At 55.8% G+C, this 19,052-nt stretch overlaps 1 protein-coding gene across 7 annotated transcripts; it reads right to left on the reverse strand.

The window, feature by feature from the left end:
- Positions 1-430: 430 nt before the first annotated feature.
- On the reverse strand, positions 431-18,575 carry KIF7 (kinesin family member 7). 7 transcript variants are annotated; one of them, XM_065906325.1, is made up of 19 exons: positions 18,426-18,575; positions 15,707-16,058; positions 14,070-14,270; positions 13,068-13,461; positions 12,294-12,813; positions 11,728-11,844; positions 10,843-11,070; positions 9,796-9,926; positions 9,268-9,383; positions 8,919-9,071; positions 7,365-7,567; positions 5,986-6,183; positions 5,483-5,608; positions 5,112-5,285; positions 3,940-4,155; positions 2,891-3,097; positions 2,537-2,735; positions 2,312-2,458; positions 431-2,103 (listed from the first exon to the last, which is right to left on the reverse strand). In XM_065906325.1, exons 2-19 carry the CDS (start codon positions 16,032-16,034, stop codon positions 1,730-1,732), a joined length of 4,032 nt encoding a protein of 1,343 aa, XP_065762397.1. In that variant the 5' UTR covers positions 16,035-16,058; positions 18,426-18,575; the 3' UTR covers positions 431-1,729. The 7 variants fall into 7 exon arrangements, with proteins under 7 accessions (XP_065762397.1, XP_065762396.1, XP_065762395.1 ...); XM_065906324.1 differs by having other exon boundaries at positions 5,112-5,288; XM_065906323.1 differs by having other exon boundaries at positions 5,097-5,288.
- Between the last annotated feature and the right edge of the window lie 477 nt (positions 18,576-19,052).

The following is a 19,052-nucleotide window of genomic DNA, read 5'->3' on the forward strand; positions in this document are numbered from 1 at the left end:
CAGGAGCCAGCAGCCACCTACAAACCCCTCGACAGAGTCCTGAGCCAGAGGAAAAACCCTGCTCCACCCACCAGTGGGCAGGCACCAGTCCTTCCCACGGGAAGCCTGCACAAGCCTCTTAGACCAGCCTCATCCACCAGGCGGCAGATACCAGAATCAAGAATTGCAATACTGCAGCCTGAAGAATGGAGACCACAAACACAAAAAATTAGACAAAAGGATATGGCACAGAAATAGTTCCAGATGAAGGAACAAGATAAAACTGCAGAAGAACAACTAAGTGAAAGTGGAGATAGGCAATCACCTTGACTGTTCTGCCTATGTTTTATAAAACTCAGAGGAAAGCATAGGCAGAACATTCTTTGACACAGATCACAGAAGTATCTTTTTATATCCACCTCCCAGGGTGATAAAAACAAATGGTACCTAATTAAACTTCAAAGCTTTTGCACAGCAAAGGAGACCATAAACAAAAAGACAATCCACAGAATGGGAGAAAATATTTGTAAATGAAGCAACTGATAAGGGCTTAATCTTCAAGATATACAAATAGTTCATGCAACTCTACATTGGGGGGGAAAAAAAAAGACAACCCAATCAAAAAACAGGCAGAAAAACTAGATAGACATTTCTCCAAAGAAGACATACAGGTGACCAGAAAACATGATAAGATGTTCAACTTCGCTAAATATTACAGAAATGCAAATCAAAACTAGAAGGCATCGCCTCACACTGGTCAGAATGGCCATCATCAGAAAGTCTGCAAACAGTAAATGTTGGCGAGAGTGTGGAGAAAAGGGAACCCTCTTGCACTGTCAGTGGGAATGTAAGCTGGTGCCACCATTATAGAGAACAGTATAGAGGTTCCTTAAACTAAAAATAGAACTACCATATGATCCAGCAATCCTACCCCTAGGCATATATCTGGAGAAAACCATAATTTGAAAAGATAAATACATGCATTCCAATGTTCACTGCAGCACTATTTACACTAGCTAAGACATGGAAGCCATCTAAATTTCCATCAGCAGAGAAACAGATAAAGACATGGTACATATATACAATGGAATATTACTCAGCTATAAAAAATGAATGCCATCTGCAGCAACACAGACCTAGAGATTATCACACTAAGTGAAGTAAATCAGACAGAAAAAGACAAATATATGATATCACTTATATGTGGAATCTAAAAAAAATACAGATGAACTTATTTACAGAACAGAAACTCATAGACTCTGAAAACAAACTTGTGGTTACCAAAGGGAAAAGGGAAGGGAAGGGATAAATTAGGAGTTTGGGATTAACATATACATGCTACTACACATAAAATAGATAACCAACAAGGACCTACTGTATGGCACAAAGAACTACTCAAAAATTTGTAGTAACCTATACGAGAAAAGAATCGGAAAAAGAGTGGATATGTATAAACATTCTGCTTCACACCTGAAACTAACAATGCTATAAATCAACTATAAAATTTTAAAAATTATATTTAAAAAAAAGCCAAAACATAGCAACTGGGTACCGCATTTTAAAGGAAGTGACTGGTAGAAATCTACATTTTTAAACAAGTGATTCAAGTCCAGTTCTGGGCAGTGGTCTGAATGTGTTGACTCTAACAAGAAAGATCAGGACCTGATTTAGAGCTTGAGGTAAGGACTCCTTCACAGAAGGGAGCGTCAACACCACACCTTTGGGCAGGCCCTAAATCTCCTGGGTGTGCCTACAGGGGGTTTTTCCTGACGTCGATCATCCCTGGGCTGACCCTCCGCAGTTCCCGCCGGGGCTTGGCCAAAGGCCCGAGGTTCCAGGGCAGACCAGCCTCGCCCACAGACAGCACCCGCCCCACTGGGGGCTCAGCGGCCTCCCGCTGCCGCAGCTCCTCAGGAGAACCCTGCTCTTCACTGCACAGGCTCGAGCGTTTCCACGTCAATGGTAACGGGGCGTGGACCAAGTCCCGCATCTCCTCCCGTGGGCGGGGGGCACCCTCCGTGCCGGTGGGCTGCCAAAGAGGCTCAGGCGCTGGGTAGAGCTCATCCTCGCTTCCAGGGGCTTGTCTGTTCTCCAAGCATGGGGTCCTCTTCTCCCCGCCCATCACTGGCAAAAATAACATCCTTGTCAGACATGGAGGTAGCCAGCCACGCCTTCCTGAAGCCCTAGCCTTCTTCCAACACCCCCGTGCAAACAATATGTGAAATGACCCAAGAGCTGAAGGCTGAGTGGTCTCTAAGCTTTGCCCAGAACAAAGAAGACCCGATGTCAGGGCTGAGCCCCGGCCAGCCTGGTGATGGCACGCAGCAATTACCCCTGCTCTGGCCGGCGGCACTCAGGCTACCGAGCTTCTGCTTCAGCTCCTGGTTCAGCCGCACATGGCGGCCCAGCTCCTTCTCCAGAGCTTGGATTCTGGTCTCGTACTGCCTCCTGCTGTCCGCCAGCCCTTCGCCAAGATGATCTGGAGGAAAAAAGGCAGGAGGAGGTGGTGAGGCGCTATGGGGCGGGCGGTGGCCACCGCGGCGGGCCCGGGCCCCACCTCGGCTCTGCTGCAGCAGCAGCTGCACGTGCTGCTCATGGCCCCTCTGCTGCAGGGTCAGCTGACGGTCCATCTCTAGGCGCTGCCGCTCCAGGGCTGCCTCCAGCCAGTACACCAGCCTCTGCTGCTCCTCCAGCTGCAACTCGAGCTCTGAGAAGGCCACCTGCTGCTGGTGCTGCTCCTCGCGGAGCGTCACCACCTGTCCCCAAGAGCCAGGCTCAGCCCACAGCACCGGCTCCCTTCACCCAGGGCTGTTCACGCAGGGGCAGCAGGCGTGTGGCCGGCTCACCGCCCACGCCGTCCACCTCCCCTGACCCCGGTGGAGGCAGGGGTCTGCAAGCTCCGTGACCCCACCTTGTCGAAGTACTTGCAGAGCAGAGCTCGGGTCTCTGAGGATGAGAGGTAGCTGAGCTTGGCCATGAGGTTCATCTCGCACTGGGACAGCAAGGAGGCCGAGGCCCGCAGCACCCGCTGGCGGCACGTGATGGCCTCGTTCTTGTACTCGATGGCGGCGTCCAGGGCCTCAATGGCCTCATCCAGCTGGAAGAGCGTCCGCTCCTCCTGCAGGGACACGGGATGGGTGGAGGGGGAACAGGCTACCCGCTCCATGGGACACCTGCCCCCTGAACACCGAGGTCCTGGGCAGAGTCGTGATGGCCACACGCAGCCACGACCCAGCCCTTATGTGCCCGCTTGTCCTCAGAGCCAGAGAGGTGCCCCTGCCCACTGCAGCAGGAGCAGGGACACTTCCATGTCAGCCTCGGCTCAGGGGTCGGGGCTCCGCTAAGAGGCTGCTCTCTGAAGCTCAGCCTCTGGAATGACCTGTGCTTGGGAGACCCTGCTCTGAAGGGAAGATGTGGTGGGACTGCAGAGGCACCCAGGGTCTGCTGGGGTCCATTTCCCCTTCTTTTAACTTTTTGGCTGCACCATGCAACATGCGGAATATTAGTTCCCCAACCAGGAATCAAACCTATGCCACCTGCAGTGGAAGCACAGTCTTAACCACTAGACTACCAGGTAAGTCCCCGGGGGTCCGTTTCTCTAACACAGGCTTTCTCTGCTGGCAGGAGGGCAAACCTATGTGGCTGTGAGGTGTGCTGACATGGTCCTGACTCGCATCCCATGTCGGGAGTTGGGAGTTGTGAGCACGTGCTCTACGCCTGAGGTTAACGAGATGCAGGACACAGGACGAGTCCCGAGTCCACCTGGGGGAACCGAGGGCAGCGAGGCCCAGCCGTGAGTCCCAGGCCTGGGGGCTGGACCAGCGGCGGGAGGGCTAGTCCTGCGCCTTTTTTGGGGGCTGACACCCGGGAGTGTCCCGAAGCAGGGAGGCCCATACCCAGCGGAGACCCAGGGCCAGGGGCGGAGGGGAGCAGGTGGCCAGACCGGCCTGCAGGGCGCACCTCGGGCGACAGCAGGCTGCCCTGCCTCAGCTTGCCGTCGATCTCCAGCCGCTGTTTCAGCAGCAAGTCCTTCTCCTGGCGCAGCGCGTCAATCTCCCCACGGATCTGCTGCTGGCTCTGGGCGCTGCCCTGCCGCAGCTGCCCGCTCTTCTCGGACAGCTCCTTCTCCAGGTGCTCCAACCGGCTGGACACTCGCACAATGTCCTCGTTGAGGGCCTGGGGGCGGCACCGCCGGTGATGAGGGAAGGGGCAGGCCCCACCCTCCCAGGGGCCACAGGCCAGGCCAGCCCTGCCATGGAGGCTAAGGAGGCGTGCTGTCCAGCAGGAGGTCAGACTCTCAGTTCTGTACAAGCTGGGGAGTGGGGGCCTAGGGGACCCGAGCCTCTGAAGAGGGGCCCCCAGAGATGGTCCGGGAGGAGGATACAGAGACGCTAAGGACAAGAGGGGACAACGTGGGCAAAGGCAGAGCGAGGTGGTGGTGGCCTGTCACTGAGATGACCTGACTCCGGTTGGTGATGGGAAGGATGGGGGATTAGTAGCCAAACCCCAAAGGCCCTTGGGGAACCTAATGCGGAAGGAAGTGAGGGTTCTAATGGCCAAGGGACGCTCCAGAAAATCCAGCTGAAATCCTCTAGGACTCCATGACAGCAGAAGAGGGTCTGGAACCCTGTGGGCATCTAGCGCAAGCACCGGCTCCTGGGAAAGCTCTGGGCTCTGTGAAGTGACATACCCCTTCTCTAATCCTCAGGGCAACACTGTGGTTCCATCTGAGAGGAGGAAATTTGGCTCCGAAACTTCCTACTCAAGAGGGAGCAACAAAGCCAAATCTGGCCAAACCACCGGTCTACACCTGTGGTTCCTCATTCTGCCTGCACAGAGCAAGTGGTTAATGAGGTACAATGTGTTGGGGGATAGATACCTGGAGAGGTTCTTCTACCCACACATGAGAACCCATATCACAGACACTCTCAAGATCCACAGGGTAGAGCCAAGGAGGACAGAGACCTGGCTGGAATTTAGCCGGCAGGGACATCACCTAGAAGAACCTCATCTGTCTAGAACTCTCCTGGCAGGGTTGTCAGCTGGAGACATCTCACTTGGAAGGAATTTATCTGATAGAATCTCACTCGGCTGGGCCTCACGCGGCAGTATCTCACCTGGCTGGGCCTCACCTGGCTGGACCGCAGGCGCTTGCTCTCCAGCCCCGTCTTCTCCTGCATCAGGGCCTCCTTCTTGGCCAGGATGGCCTCCCGCTTATGGAGCTCCTCCCCCAGCTCCTCCAGCGCCCGCCGCTGCTGCAGGACCTTCTCCATTTCCTGGTCTAGCCACTTCTTCTGCTCCTCAATCTTCTGAGGGACAGCAGGGGAGGCGGGAGGGAACTCAGTTCTCCCCTCTGGCCATGTGGGTGGTGTGGATGCCACCCGGCTCAGAGGCAGAGAATGATGCACCCACCAGCTGACCCCGCAGGGCACTCTAGCAACTGGCCAGGCTGCCCAGCCAGGCTGCGGGTGCCCCTGGGGGTACGGTTCAGCCCAGACCCCACCTGCTGCTGCTCCAGGCTGACCACAGAGCCGTTGCTACCGCTGCGCCGCTTCCTCTGAAACGCCGCGATCTCTTCTGTCTTGATCTTCAGAATCTTCTGCTGCTGCTCATGCTTCAGCTCCAGCTCCTGGGCATGAAGTTCAGGGTGGGTTCGGAGGGCAGGGCCCTGTGGGGTACCAGTGTCCTCCCAGAGCCTGCAATCCCCAAAGCCCACAGGAGTGCCTGCCCCACTCCCAAGACAACCCTGCCCAGCACCCTCAGCCTCGCCACCCTCAAGTTCCACTGGGGACCCACCAGCTAAAGCAAACACAAGATTGCTGGACCCCTTATCTGGTTCATCTCACTGAATTCTCACCCTAGCCCTGACTTTCCTATAACTCTCATTTTCAAGGGAAGAAACAAACTCAGGGAGGCCACGTGACCAGCCTTCCACGGTCACGTGGCGGTACACGCTCCCCGGCCTCCTGGCTGGGACGCAGGCACCCCGCCAGCCAAGCACCCGACCTTGACACGGTGCTGCCGCTTGTTCATCTCCGTCTCCAGGCGTCGCTTCTGCTCTGTCTCCTCGCGAAGCCGCCTCTGCAGCTGCCCCTGCTGCTGCCGCATGAGCTGCACGTTCCTCTCCAGCTCCTGCAGCCGCTTCTCGCTCTGGGCCGACAGTGATGCCAGCCGCTCCGTCGCCTGCTTCTTCTCCTTCAGTACCTGGACCAACACAGCTTCCGCTGGGCCGCTCATGGCAGCTGCTAAGAGCCAGGCATGGCGCCTGGCACTCAACAAGGATGGGCAGGACAGAAGGACGATGAAGAGGGACAGACAGAAGGGAAAACAGGCCAACGGACACTAGACTAATAAAAATAGCAAATTATAAAAATGTCAAAATACTGTGACATTTACTACATAACACAGTACACCAAGTGCTCTCAGTATATTAAGTGATCCTTACAACCCTACAAAATGACTGTGAAGGTTTTCTACTTAACAGATTAGGAAACTGAGGTACAGAAAGGTTAGGAAACTTGACCCAGGACCCACAGCTAGTAAATGGCAGAGCTGGGATTCAAACGCAAACAGGCAAGGCTCCTGAACCTTCACTCTTAATCACTCTACTGTAGTGGAGGGACAGGTGCAAAGATGAATGGATGGAAGGGTGGGTGGACAGACAGATGATGCGATCATATAAAGGTAAAAAACAGGGGATTTTCCTCGTGGTCCAGGGGCTAAGACTCTGAGCTCCCAATGCAGGGAGCCTGAGTTTGATCCCTACTCAGGGAACTAGATCCCACATAGCTTACAACTAAAAGAATCCTGTGTGACAACTAAAGATCCCACATGCTGCAACTAAGACCCAGTGCAGCCAAATAAAAATTAAAAAAAAAAATTAAAAAAACAGGACAGACAGACAATGCAAGGATCGATAAACAGAAATAGAAAGACAAATGAACAGACACATAAATAGTCATATCAACTGATAAAAAGATAACTGGATGGATGGATTAGACAGACACCTGGACTGGTGGGTGAATGCACAGAGGGATGATGGGCTGGAGGGATGGATGAACAGATAGCTGGAAGGGTAGACATACGGAGGGAGGGTTGGTTCCTTCCCATTCCCTTCCCTCATCCTCTGGTCTCCTAAGGTGGTCTTCAGGCAGGGTCCACCTCCACACCTCTGCCTCTGCTGCGTTTTAAGATCCCCAGCACCGCCAGCTCCTACCTAATACCAGCCTCACTCTGGAAGGCCAGGAGGGCGTTCGCACCACCAGCCGGGGCTGGGGCACCCCCTGGTTCCACAGTGGACGTGGGCTCTGGGGCTCACACATGTCTTGATTCCAGGACTCCAACCTAGGAGGCTGCAGCCACCACAACCGGGTCCTGACACTGACCTGCACTTGGTTCTGAGCGGCGGCAACCCTCTTGCGGAACTCCTGGAGCTGCGAGCGCTCACCGGCGTCCTGGGGCTCCCTGCCCTCGAGCTCCCGCAGCTGCCTCTGGCCCTCGCTCAGCTCAGCCCTCACCCGCTCCGCCTCCCGCTCCAGCTCCTGGATGCGCTGGCTGTGCTGACGGTTCAGGGCCTGGGCAGCCTTCCCTGGAAGAACCGGGGCGCAGTCAGCACCGAGGGCGTCTCCCTGAAGCATCGCAGCTCCTTCCCCGGTGGCTTTCCCGGACCTCTGCCAGCCCCCAACACCTACAAGGGCTTCACGATGACTCTGTTCCCCCCAATACTGTGGACATTTACTACTTTTCTTTAATTTGACTTATTTTTCAAAATAGCCTTCTCCATAGCAGTGACCCAGGGAAATTATGGGTTAACTAGTTTTCTTTTTACCTAACACATGCTAAAATAAATCTGTAACCTGAGCCAGCATACAACTAAGCCTCTAGAACTAACTTCCATTTGTAGGCGATAGGACAAAGGAACAAGCTAAATGACTCCACAAGGAAGCTGACAAACCCAGAATATCTGGGATCTGGAACATTCTACAGGATGACTGTGCAAAGGTGAAAGAAGGGAGATTTCAGAGACCCAATGAGCATATGTTGGACAAGAACAGAGCTGCACAGACACTGTTGAAGAAGTGCTTCTGTTCTGAGCACTGAGGGCATTGGTTTAGTTAGATACGCTAATGGCCTTTTGATTAAAATATCCAAAAAGAGGCATACTGAAAGGTGCAGGAATGATATGACATGAAGTCTCAGATTTGTTTCAGAATATTTCAGCAAAAAAGGACTTCCCTGGTGGTCCAGTGCCTAAGACTCCATGCTCCCAATTCAGGGGCCCCAGGTTCAATCCCTGGTCAGGGAACTAGATTTGGCATGCCACAGCTATTAATGAGTTTGCATGTTGCAACCAAAGATCTGACACAGCCAATAAGAATAAATTAAGAACAAAAAACTCCAGCAAAGAAAAAAGGGAGTGATGAAGCAAATGTGGGCCAAGCTTGGAAATACTAAATCTGAATGATGGGTATGTAGGGACTCTCAGGTCTGTCTGCAATTGTTCCCAATACATTTTGTAATAAACTCACAGCTATTAAAATGAAAGATTGACCAGTCACCACCTAAAACCATCCCCTGCTCGTTCGCCTGTGTCACCAGTAGCAGACGTACTACTATGACTGGGGGACATGGTTTGCGCCCCAGGACCAGGAGATTCTGTGCCTCGTGCAGTGTCTGACACACAGCAGGCAACTGATTAATAACAGTAAGAAATAACGCTTCCTGCAAACTAGTCTAAGCATTTTACCTGAATTAACTCATTTCAACAACCTATAAAACAGGTGCAGCTACTATCTCCATTTCAGAGCACACAGCGGTTATCCTACCTGCTCAAGGTCACCCATCTGGAAGGAGCTGAGAGGGCAAACCTAGGTCATCTGGGCCCTGCTCCTAACCACCCACCCTCAGGTTGGAGGCCCAGCCCAAAGCCCCGCCCTCACCTGTGCGCACCAGCTCGCCAATGAGCTCCTCCTTCATGCGGATGTTGATGGCCAGCTCACGGATCTTCTGCTGGGCTTGGGCCAGTCGCCACTCAGAAGCCATGGCTGCGGGGGCCTGGCGGGGCTGAGCCAGGGCCTTGCTCCCACTGACCACTGTAACGGGCTGATGGTCAGGGCGGCTGCCGCGACATATAGTGGGGGAAGCAGGGGTGGGTGGAAGGGAGGGAAGGGGAGAAATGCCCTGGCCAGGGGCATCCAGGGATGGTTATGTGGACTCTTCAGGGTGGCCAGTTCAGGACCACGAATGGGTAAAGGGGTCGGGACCCTCTCTGTGCCCCACCCAGCTCACCTCTGGGTCCCGGGATAGCTGCACCCAGCTCCTCCAGGCGAAGCTCTGGGCCCTTCCTGTTGAGTGGACTCCCTGGGCAGGCCCCCATCCTCTGGTTCCACTTGCTGATCCCATTCCTGGAGGGCAGAAGGGGAGTCTGTACCCCTCCCCAGCCCTGCCCCAGCCCAGCCATCTCCCAGGCCCGGGAGGGGAAGAGAGAACCCCAGACCTTCCATCACCCCAGGGTCACTGTGACCCCAGGATGTCCGTCTGGCAGAACTGAGGCCAGCGGCTGAGCTGAGCGGGTGCAGGGCAGCTGAGGACACCGAGGGCCACCTTAGAGGCTGAGAACCAGGAGGCCGGTCCATCCCTCAGCACACCCGCCACAGCGAGAACGCCTGATTCAGAGCCCACAGCCACTGCCCACTCTCCCCCAAGGGCTGGCCAGGGCGATGGGGGCAGGGGCACCCTGAGACCACAGTGGGACCCCTCTTGCCCAGCTGAGGCCCTGAGCTGGTCCTTGTCTGGTGGGCCACGGGTCCCACTCACCTTCGTGGGCGCAGGCTCTGTCGGGGCGGCCCCTCCTCTTCCTCCTCCTCTGATGCATCTGAAGAGCCACTTCCCAGCCTGTCTCCCTCTGTCAGAAACTTGGCTCCAGCCTCCCTGCCATTTTTCATCTGCTGGGAAATGCCAGGGTTTCAGGACAGGCTCCCAGGGCCTTCTCCAGCAGCCATCTCCCCTAACCCAGTCTTTGGCCCGCCATGCATGCTCCTCACATCTCTGCCTCTTCAAGCCCGACCTTACCTTCAGGATCTAGCTACAATGATATCTGAGAGGTCTTTCCAATCTCAAGTTGGAGCAGAAACTTCTCCCCTCCTCCCTTGTTCCTTCCTCTACCAGCCCTGTTCTCTTGTCCACCACCGCCCCCACCCTGCTCTGGCTCCCATAGCAAAACTGGCACTCCTCAGGGGACAATCTCCCCTTTCCATCTTGTATATAAGTCATCTGCAGCAAGTCTTATCTCACCAACAATGCCCCACCAGAGTTGGGGGTGGGGGGTCCGTAACAGGCTTCTTCCAAACCCATGTCCTCCCACCCCTCGGTCCCTCTGGTCTTTAGAGATCAGATGACCCAGAGCTTTCAGACAGATGCAGGAGCAACCTTTGTCCAAAAGGCCCCAAGTGACAGAACTAGAAACAAGAGACCAAGCGCAAGGAGATCAGAGCCCATGGAAAAGTGAACTTGCAGAGGAAGGCATCCAAAGATGGTGTGTGGGGGTGGGGGTGACTTCAGAGGTGATGAGCTCCCCATCCCTGGATGGAGGCAAGCATTCCATCCCATACCGGAAGGCAGAACCCCCTCTGTAATCCTCACTCCAAGCAATCTCCAACTACTCCAAGGATACTCCATGGCACCAGATCCTTCTGAGAGGCCCAACCCAAATTTGGGCCATTCCTCCAGGAACACCAGAAAGGGGCATCTCATAGCTGGTCCCGTGAAAGCACAAGATGAGTGACATATTTCCCAGGATTGCCCCTCCCCTGCCTCAGTCTACCCAGGTCAACCAGCAGACACCCAGCCTCGCCACCTTCTCACCTCTCCCCGGTTTTCAGGGCCAACTTCATCTCCAGGAATGCAGGTGGGGGGCATCATGCCCAGCATGTGGGTGTGGGCACCTCCCAGGGGGGCTGTGTGAGGCCGGGGCACAAAAGACCCGGGAGGCAAGCCCTGCAAGATCCCTGGGGCCCCCCAGCCTGGCCGCACCAGCTCCAGCCGCAGTCGCAGCTCTGCCATCTCCTCTTGCTGCTCACGAAGACGGTCGCTCTGCAAGACACGATCCAGGTGCTGAAGGGAGACGCGGATGAGAGAGAGGTGGGGTGCCGGGATGCCGACAGGCAGAAGTGCAAGAAAACGAAGAACACGTATGAGACCACCATGCCCTCTCTGTGTTAAAGTGGAGGAGGGCCAAATACCTCTGACCACCTTTTGGTGTCCCTCTGGAACACAGGGTGTATTAGTTCTGGTTTAAACTCTCCCACCCCGCCACATCACCGACTCGATGGACGTGAGTCTGAGCAGGCTCGGAGAGTTGGTGATGGACAGGGAGGCCTGGTGTGCCGCAGTCCATGGGGTCGCAAAGAGTCGGACAGACTGACTGACTGAACCGACCCTGCCCCATCTATCACTCCCTCCATATTCATGCCACTCACTGCCACCAGAGGGCGCCAGGAGCAACGTCGACCCGGTATCTTTGCACAAAAGGAAAAGCAGGGCTCAGGAGTCTCATGGGGCTGCCCCTCCAGTCCCAATTCCAACCCACCCTCGCACACCCACTTGCACCGATCTGTTCCTTGCCTCCGCACTTCTGCTCACATCTCTACCCATCCTGCCAGAACCCACTTCTCTCACTCTGACACAGCTGTTTCGCCTCCCGGCAGAAGTCCCCCCTCCCCACCATCAGTGCGGGAGGGCGCGCCCCACCTGAAGTTTGTACTGCTCCATGGCGTCCTCCAACGCAGCTAGAAAGTCTCGGTTCTCCTCTTCCAGCCGGGCCACCTGGCTCTGCAGGGCCAGCAGTTGCAGCGGCCCGTCATCTTCCTAGGGTGGGCAGGGAGAGCAGCTTCAGGGGAACAGTCAGGACGAGCCTGCCTGTCCCTGAGTCACCCCGCCGGCCCTGCTTGCTACTCTGCTCCAAAGCCTGCCTGCAACGGGGAGGGGGTCCAGACCCCACATGGCCTGCAGTCCCCTCCACAAGCCATTGCGCTATCTCTTGTCATTATTAATCATGTTTTCATTAACAGTAATATCACCACCACTATTATTAAGAACTAGCCTTCACCAGCACTTATGACACCCTCAGTCCCTTATATCCCAGGAGGTAGATACTCCTGTTATCTTTAACAGATGGAAACCCTGAGTAAACATCAAGGTCTTCAGCAGAAATTGCCTCTGAATCCCTGAATGGAACACCTTCTTCCTCACCTCCCCCACCCCACCCCACCCCACCCCCGCCGCACACCCCCAGGTCACACCCGGCCCCTGGTCACCTTTCGCCCGCCGGGTCCCTGGGTGGCCTGCTCCTCGGCAGAGGCACTCTCGATGCCGCTGTCGGGCCCGGAGGCGGAGCTCAGGGCGCTGCGCTCGCCCTCGACGGCGCAAAGCCAGTCGCGCACCTTGCGGGCGGCGGCGCCCGGCAGCCCGGGCTCGGCCTGCAGCTCGCGCAGGAGGCTGTAGGCGGCGTCGGTGCGGGCTCGGTAACGCGCGCACTCGGCGCCCAGGCGGGCAGCGGCCGCGGCGGAGGCGGCAGCAGGGCCCGGGGCGCGCCGGCCCCGGTGGATGATGCGTGTCTCCGACCGATGCCTAGGCGGCCCCCGGGCGCTGGCCACTGCCTCCTCCGGCCCCCGCTCAGCCTCGGGCCGCCAGTTGACAGTGGCGCGGTTGCGAATGTTCTGGGCGCGGCTGGCGTAGTTGAGGGTGTTGAGGGTCTCGTCAAAGTCGGAGGAGGAAGGGCTGACGCAGGCGATCATCATAGTCTTGGCATTCCCGCCCAGGGAGTCTTTGAGGATCCTGAGGGCGCCAGGAAGATGCGTCAGAGGCCCCAAAGTGCCAGAGCCAGAGATTCAGACCCCAAAGAGAGTTTGAATCTCTGTATGGCTCCCTGTGGGCCTGAGACTTCAACCACGTGTAGACTGCGCCCCAGAAATCAGAGGGGGACCCATCTCTTGTCGCCTCACCCCAGCCAGAGAGGCCGGACAGGAGCCAGGACAGACTAGGGGGCTCACGGGCCTCTTTTCCCTGGGCCAGCAGCAGTGGCAGCTCACCGGGTGATCTTGGAGTCCCGGTAAGGGATGTGGCTGCCCCGGCGCTGGGGGTCACCCAGGGCACTGATGACGTTGCCGAGCGCCAAGAGGCTGCTGTTGATCTGGATGCTCTCCTTGAGTCGCTCGCCTGTGCTGCCTGTCTTGAGCACCCTCTCTGAGCCCGCCAGGTCCACAAAGTGGAACTTGGAGACAAGCAGCTGGCCGGCCGCAGGTCGGGGCAGGCGGCTGGGGGCGCGACCCCGCTGCTCCAGGGTCACGGTGAAGATGGTGTGGGAGCGGCTGGAGAGGCGGTTGAGGTGTGTGGCTCCCGTGTGCCGCGCTGCGTTGCCCATCTCCAGGAGGCTCAGCACCTCGTCCAGGCCCTCCACATCCACCTCCTTCACCCCACACAGCACTGCGGGCACAGAAGGCTGTGAGCCCAAGGCAGGGCAGCCTGAGGCTGGTCAGCCCGGAGGGCAGGCTGCACAGGACTGCTTCTTTACAGCTCTTCCTGACTCAGGGCCCCTTCTGCATGCCCAAGGGGTCCGGCCCATCCTGCTTGGGGATTTAAGGAGCTCTAGCTTCCCTGGTGGCTCAGATGGTAAAGAATCTGCCTGCAAAGCAGGAGACCAGGGTTCGATCCCTGGGTTGGGAAGATCCCCTGGAGGAGGGCATAGCAACGCACTCCAGTATTCTTGACTGGAGAATTCCATGGACAATTCCTGCCAGCAGAGCCTGGCAGGCTACAATCCATGGGGTTGCAAAGAGTCGGACATGACTTAGCAACTAACACTTTCACTTTTTTCAGCTTCCCCCATGCCCACCTCAGTGACTCTCACTCTGCGTACACCAGTGAATACTGAACTCAGCAGAGACAGGAAAATGAAAGCAAAACTTCCCAGAGCTTGAGTTTCCTAGTTAGGAGGTACCCCGCTCCAGATAGGGGATCCACCCTAAGCAGGTGAAGCCTCCCCAAGCCAGGTTCCCCACTCCCAACCAGGGTAGTATCCAGGAGTTCCTCACCAACATTCCCACGATCGTCCTCCCGGAGCTGGATGTCCCGGCTGGCGGTGCCCACCTCCAGGAGGTCTCGGAACTCCTCCTTATACACTTCCAGGTAGGACACGTGTACCAGACAGTCCAACAGGTCATTCTCATCAATCAGCTTGAAGGCCTCGGCCATGGCCCGGGGGATGATGCCCTGCTCGTCCTCGTGAAGGGAGGCTGGGGAGACACCGCAGGGCCACCTGCCATGGTGCCTTCAGCTGGGCATGGCACCCACGAGGCCCAGAGGCTCCTGCCAGAAGCTGGCAGATGGAGCTCCAGTGTGGAGAAGGCAGAGGCAGAGGCCAGCATGGGCTGGGCAGCCTGATCCAGGCCAGGCTCCAGGGTGCTCAGGCAGAATTTCAGAGTTGGAAGCAACCCCTCAAAGTTCAACCAACCACTTTCATTACGTAAGCATCTCCACTACATCCCTGCCAGACAGTCAGATACCCTTTGATGACTCCTGGGGACTCATTATCATAGTCTATGTTCAGTTATCTAAAGAAGCCCCTAAATTTATCCCAAGGAAGTGATAAAAGGATGTTCAGAACACACTCTTCCTCATAACTTAAAAAAAAACAACATAAACACCCTCAGGGTCCATCGCAACATCCAAGAGGGGGTTTGAGTAAATAAATTACCTTATATTCACAATGGCACGCTAAGCAGCTATTAAAGTTTTTGCTTGAATAATAATTAATGATACAGAGAAATATTCATGATATTAATATATTGTTAAGAAAATAAAACAGGATACAAAACAATAGTACATTGGTACCATATTTTTTTAAGTATAAAAATTTTCACCAGGAAAAACTGAATGCTAACAGGGTGAGTGATTTCTGAAAGGCAATTATCAGAAAGTGTGAAAGTGTTAGTCGCTCAGTTGCGTCCAACTCTTTGCAACCCTACAGACTGCAGCCCACCAGGCTCCACTGTCCATGGGATTCTCCAGGCAAGAATACTGAAGTGGGTAGCTATCCCCTTCTCCAGGGGAGCTTCTCAACCCAGGGATCAAACCTGGGTATCCTGTATTACAGTCAGATTCTTAACCATCTGAGCTATCAGGGAAAGGCAGTTATCAAATAAGTTTTCTTTTGTGGATGTGTTTTTCTGTATTTCCCTAATTTTCTACAACAAACATGTACACTTTTCAAATCATGCTCCTTAGAAGCTGGCCAATCCCTTCAATTGGCCCAAAGCATCTCTTGCAAAACTCTGCTCCAGAGCCTCATGGAATCAGCCTGCTTCCCCACTATGCAGCCCCCGGAGCATGTCTCTTCCAGGACAGTCTCCCTTCCAGCCATCCTGACCCTTGACAATGATCCTGACAACCTCCAGAGACAAGACAACTTCCCATGCCCTTCCTCCCCGTGAGTTCCCCAGAACCAGACAGCATGATCCTATCTCTATGGACTTGAGAAGGCCACTCACCTCCGAGGACTCTTCTTCCTGCCCGACCCAGCTGATCCTACCCTGGGCTGCAGATCTACTTAGGAAACCCGCCCTCCCTCCTCCAACCTCCTCATCTTCAACAGGAAATGGCAGAGGCAGAAATTCAGGAGATGTTTGAGGCCCCTCAACAAGGCCAGGCGGTCTCAAGCCAGGTCACTCACCCACACTGGCCTCCCCCATGGTGTACGTCTTCCCGGAGCCCGTCTGACCGTAGGCAAAGACGGTGACATTGAAGCCTTCAAAGAAAGCCTCGAGGAGGGGCTGCACACAGGCCTGGTACACTGCCTCCTGCCCGGCGTCCTCATCCAGCACCACGTGGAAGCTGAAGTGGCGGTCTCGGCCCAAGGTGACCCGGCCGTGCCCCGGCTCCACCCTCAGGCAGCTCTGGTGCCCGTGCAGCAGCTCCTTGGGAAGGAGTGGGCGGACTCGCAGGGCCACCCTCACAGGGGCCTCCTCGGCCCCTGGCAGCCTCTGGGCCTCCAGTCCCATGTTGAGAGGCTGCTGCTTCCAGCCCTGCAGAGAGAGGAAGAGGTCCTGGCCATCAGCACCTGGACTCACCTTGCAGGTGACCTGGAGCCAGTTCCTGCGGCTCCTCATCTCGGAGGGATTAAAAGGGAAGGTGGTCAAAATTCAAAACATCCTCTGTGCCCTGACCTGATGCCCAGATGCTGCAAGGGACATACATGGTAGCATTTCACGGCTCCCATCACTGACCAAATGAGGCCCTAACTCCTCCACTCGACACCCAAGGGCACCTGTGTTCCCGCTGGGACCCCATCTCCTAGAAGACACACACACAAGCAGCACTGCACAAGGATCTCTTTTCCCCAACACCCACCCATGGTCCCTGCCTTCGTAAAACTCAGCATTCAGAAAACTAAAATCATGCCGCCTGGTCCCATCACTTCATGGCAAATAGATGGGGAAGCGGTGGAAACACACAGACTTTATTTTCTTGGGCTCCAAAATCACTGCAGATGGTGACGGCAGCCACGAAATTAAAAGATGCTTGCTCCTTGGAAAAAAAGCTATGACCAACCTAGACAGCATATTAAAAAGCAGAGACATTACTTTGCCAACAAAGGTCTGTCTAGTCAAAGCTATGGTTTTTCCAGTAGTCATGTATGGATGTGAGAGTTGGACTATAAAGAAAGCTAAGTGTTGAAGAATTGATGCTTTTGAATTATGGTGTTGGAGAAGACTCTTGAGAGTCCCTTGGACAGCAAGGAGATCCAAACAGTCTACCCTAAAGGAAATCAGTCCTGAATATTCATTGGAAGGACTGATGCTGAAGCTGAAACTTCAAAACTTTGGCCACCTGATGCAAAGAACTGACTCACTGGAAAAGACCCTGATGCTGGGAAAGACTGAAGGCAGGAGGTGAAGGGGATGACAGAAGATGAGATGGTTGGATGGCATCACTGACTCGATGGACATGAGTTTGAGTAAATTCCAGGAGTTACTGAAGGACAGGGAAGCCTGATGTGCTGCAGTCCATGGGGTGGCAAAGAGTCGGACACAACTGAGTGACTGAACTGACTGCCTTTGTCACAGCACATTCCCCGCTCCACCTTCTTAAAGAGAGTCAGCACATCCTTTGAGGCCAAGCCCCCACCATCAGATACTGCTAATTCCATCTCCTAAATATCAAGTATACCTGCTTCTTTCCATCCTATTACCCAAACCCAGATCCCCCCCACTGGACAGAATATCTACCAACCTCCTCACTGACTTCAGCCTCCCTGCACCTTCCTATGTGGCAACCAGGGGCATCGTTCAAAAATGCAAATGCGACCACGCCACTCTCCTGCTTAAAATGCCCCCAAAAGAGGCAAAAGGGGTTCCCTAATGCTCTAGATTCAAAACCTTAACAAGAAAAACAACTTTTAATGGGCCCTACCTAGCTTGATGACTTACCCCCTAATACCCCACATTTCCTCACTTTCCTCTGCCTGCAGCACACTCGGCTGTTGTTAGTCCCACCTCCAGGGAGCGCCCTCCCCTCCAAGGAGGGGCGTCTGATCTGTGGCCCCCACCACCCACTTAAAACCACCGCTTTAGTTCTCCCATCAGCCACTGACCTCCCTTTCCTTGCAAAAGCCGGATTATCCACTGGTCTCCCCTCACCTCCCAAACTGGGTGCTGGGAGGCAGGGACCCGCCTGTCCCCTTCATGCTGTATCTCCAGCACCCAGCACAAGGTCCGACGCTAAGTAGCTGCCCAACAGTGATGAGTAGCTTACATCCAGGGAACTTTCCCCCTCCCCACTCCTCGCCCCCACCCCCAGGGTCACAGCTCTTTATTTTTCACTACTTCTCTCAGCACCTGTAATCGTTCGCTCTGTCCTTCAATCATCAGTCCCAGCTGGGTGTCCGGCCCTGGGGCCGCAGCGGTAACTGCCACGCAATACTACGGGCGCCTTCGGGCATCCCTCAGCCATAGTTTTTCCAGCCCCGCGGTCCCGGCTTCTCCGCGCCAGGGCTCGGGGCCCAGTGCTCTGCGCACCGAAGGCGCCCGGAGAACACCGAGGGTTCCGAAGTCGGAGGCGCCGGGCACGGGACAGGAGAAAGTTGGGAGAAGTGGTTACAAAGCCGAACCCGACTCTCGCAGCGTGGGTGCTCGCTCCTGCTGGTCAGGCCCGGAATGCCGGCCTCAGGCCCCGACTTAAGGAAGGAGAGTCTCCGATCCACTCGGAGAGGGGCCTGGAGGAGGTTAGCAAAGATGGGGAGGGAGGGAGTGGTCCTCGTGCTCGGTCAAGGGTCCCCGGGGTGCCGACGCCCAGTGCCACCCAACCCAGGCCTGTACAGGGAAGGGGCGAGCGCGCGCCTCCTCCCTCCCAACCGCGTCCTAGACCTCCACCCCTCCCCGGCCCACACCCACCTGCTAGGGTGCGCGCGTCGGCCCCCCGCCGGGCACTGAGGCACTGAGCCCCAGCGCGGCGCGGTCGGATGCCGTCACCGGGACCCCCGCCCACCAAAACATCCCGCCCCTCATCCGCAACTCCTCCCGCCTGGGCGCTCCGAGGCGGAGGCGCGGGCTGCGCGGCGCCGCGGAGTCTGTCCGCAGACAGGGCGGAGCGGGGGCCGGAGGGGCGGGGAATCGGGCGTGGCCTGGGCTGAGCGGCAGGACCCCGGGCCCCTCGACCCCCCAGCACCGCCTCCAGTCGCGAGCGCGGCGCGCTGATATTAGCATCTACTCGCCGAATGCTGGGGGCGCGGCAACCAACAAAGCCGCCCGGATTCTCCGAGCTGGAGAAGCCCACCAGCTCGTGGAGCGGGGCATCTGGGTTTATGATGCAAGTTGTAACAAGTGATGAATGAAAACTAACTAGGAGACAGTTTCGTTCCACGAGCATTTTCTAACCCCGAGACTCCGGTTAACAGTGGCCTAACAATCAATTCCTGCAGAAGGAAATGGCAACCCACTCCAGTATTCTTGCCTGGGAAATCCCTTGGACAGAGGAGCCTGGCGGGTTACAGATAATGGGGTCGCAAAGAATCAGACACG

This window comes from Muntiacus reevesi, chromosome 15 (assembly GCF_963930625.1).
Source record: "Muntiacus reevesi chromosome 15, mMunRee1.1, whole genome shotgun sequence".
NCBI classification, from domain to species: domain Eukaryota; kingdom Metazoa; phylum Chordata; class Mammalia; order Artiodactyla; family Cervidae; genus Muntiacus; species Muntiacus reevesi.

What these genes read in the sequence shown, in the direction of transcription:
- KIF7 (XM_065906318.1), bottom strand. Translation starts at nt 16,034, where the DNA reads ATGGGACTGGAGGCCCAGAGGCTGCCAGGGGCCGAGGAGGCCCCTGTG. An exon ending in GCCAGGTGAGGCCCAGCCAG is followed by an intron (nt 4,156 to 5,096) that starts GTGAGATACTGC and finishes TGCCGCCCCCAG; the next exon opens with GCCCTCAACGAGGACATTGT. An exon ending in TGCCGCCGGCCAGAGCAGGG is followed by an intron (nt 2,104 to 2,311) that starts GTAATTGCTGCG and finishes TATTTTTGCCAG; the next exon opens with TGATGGGCGGGGAGAAGAGG.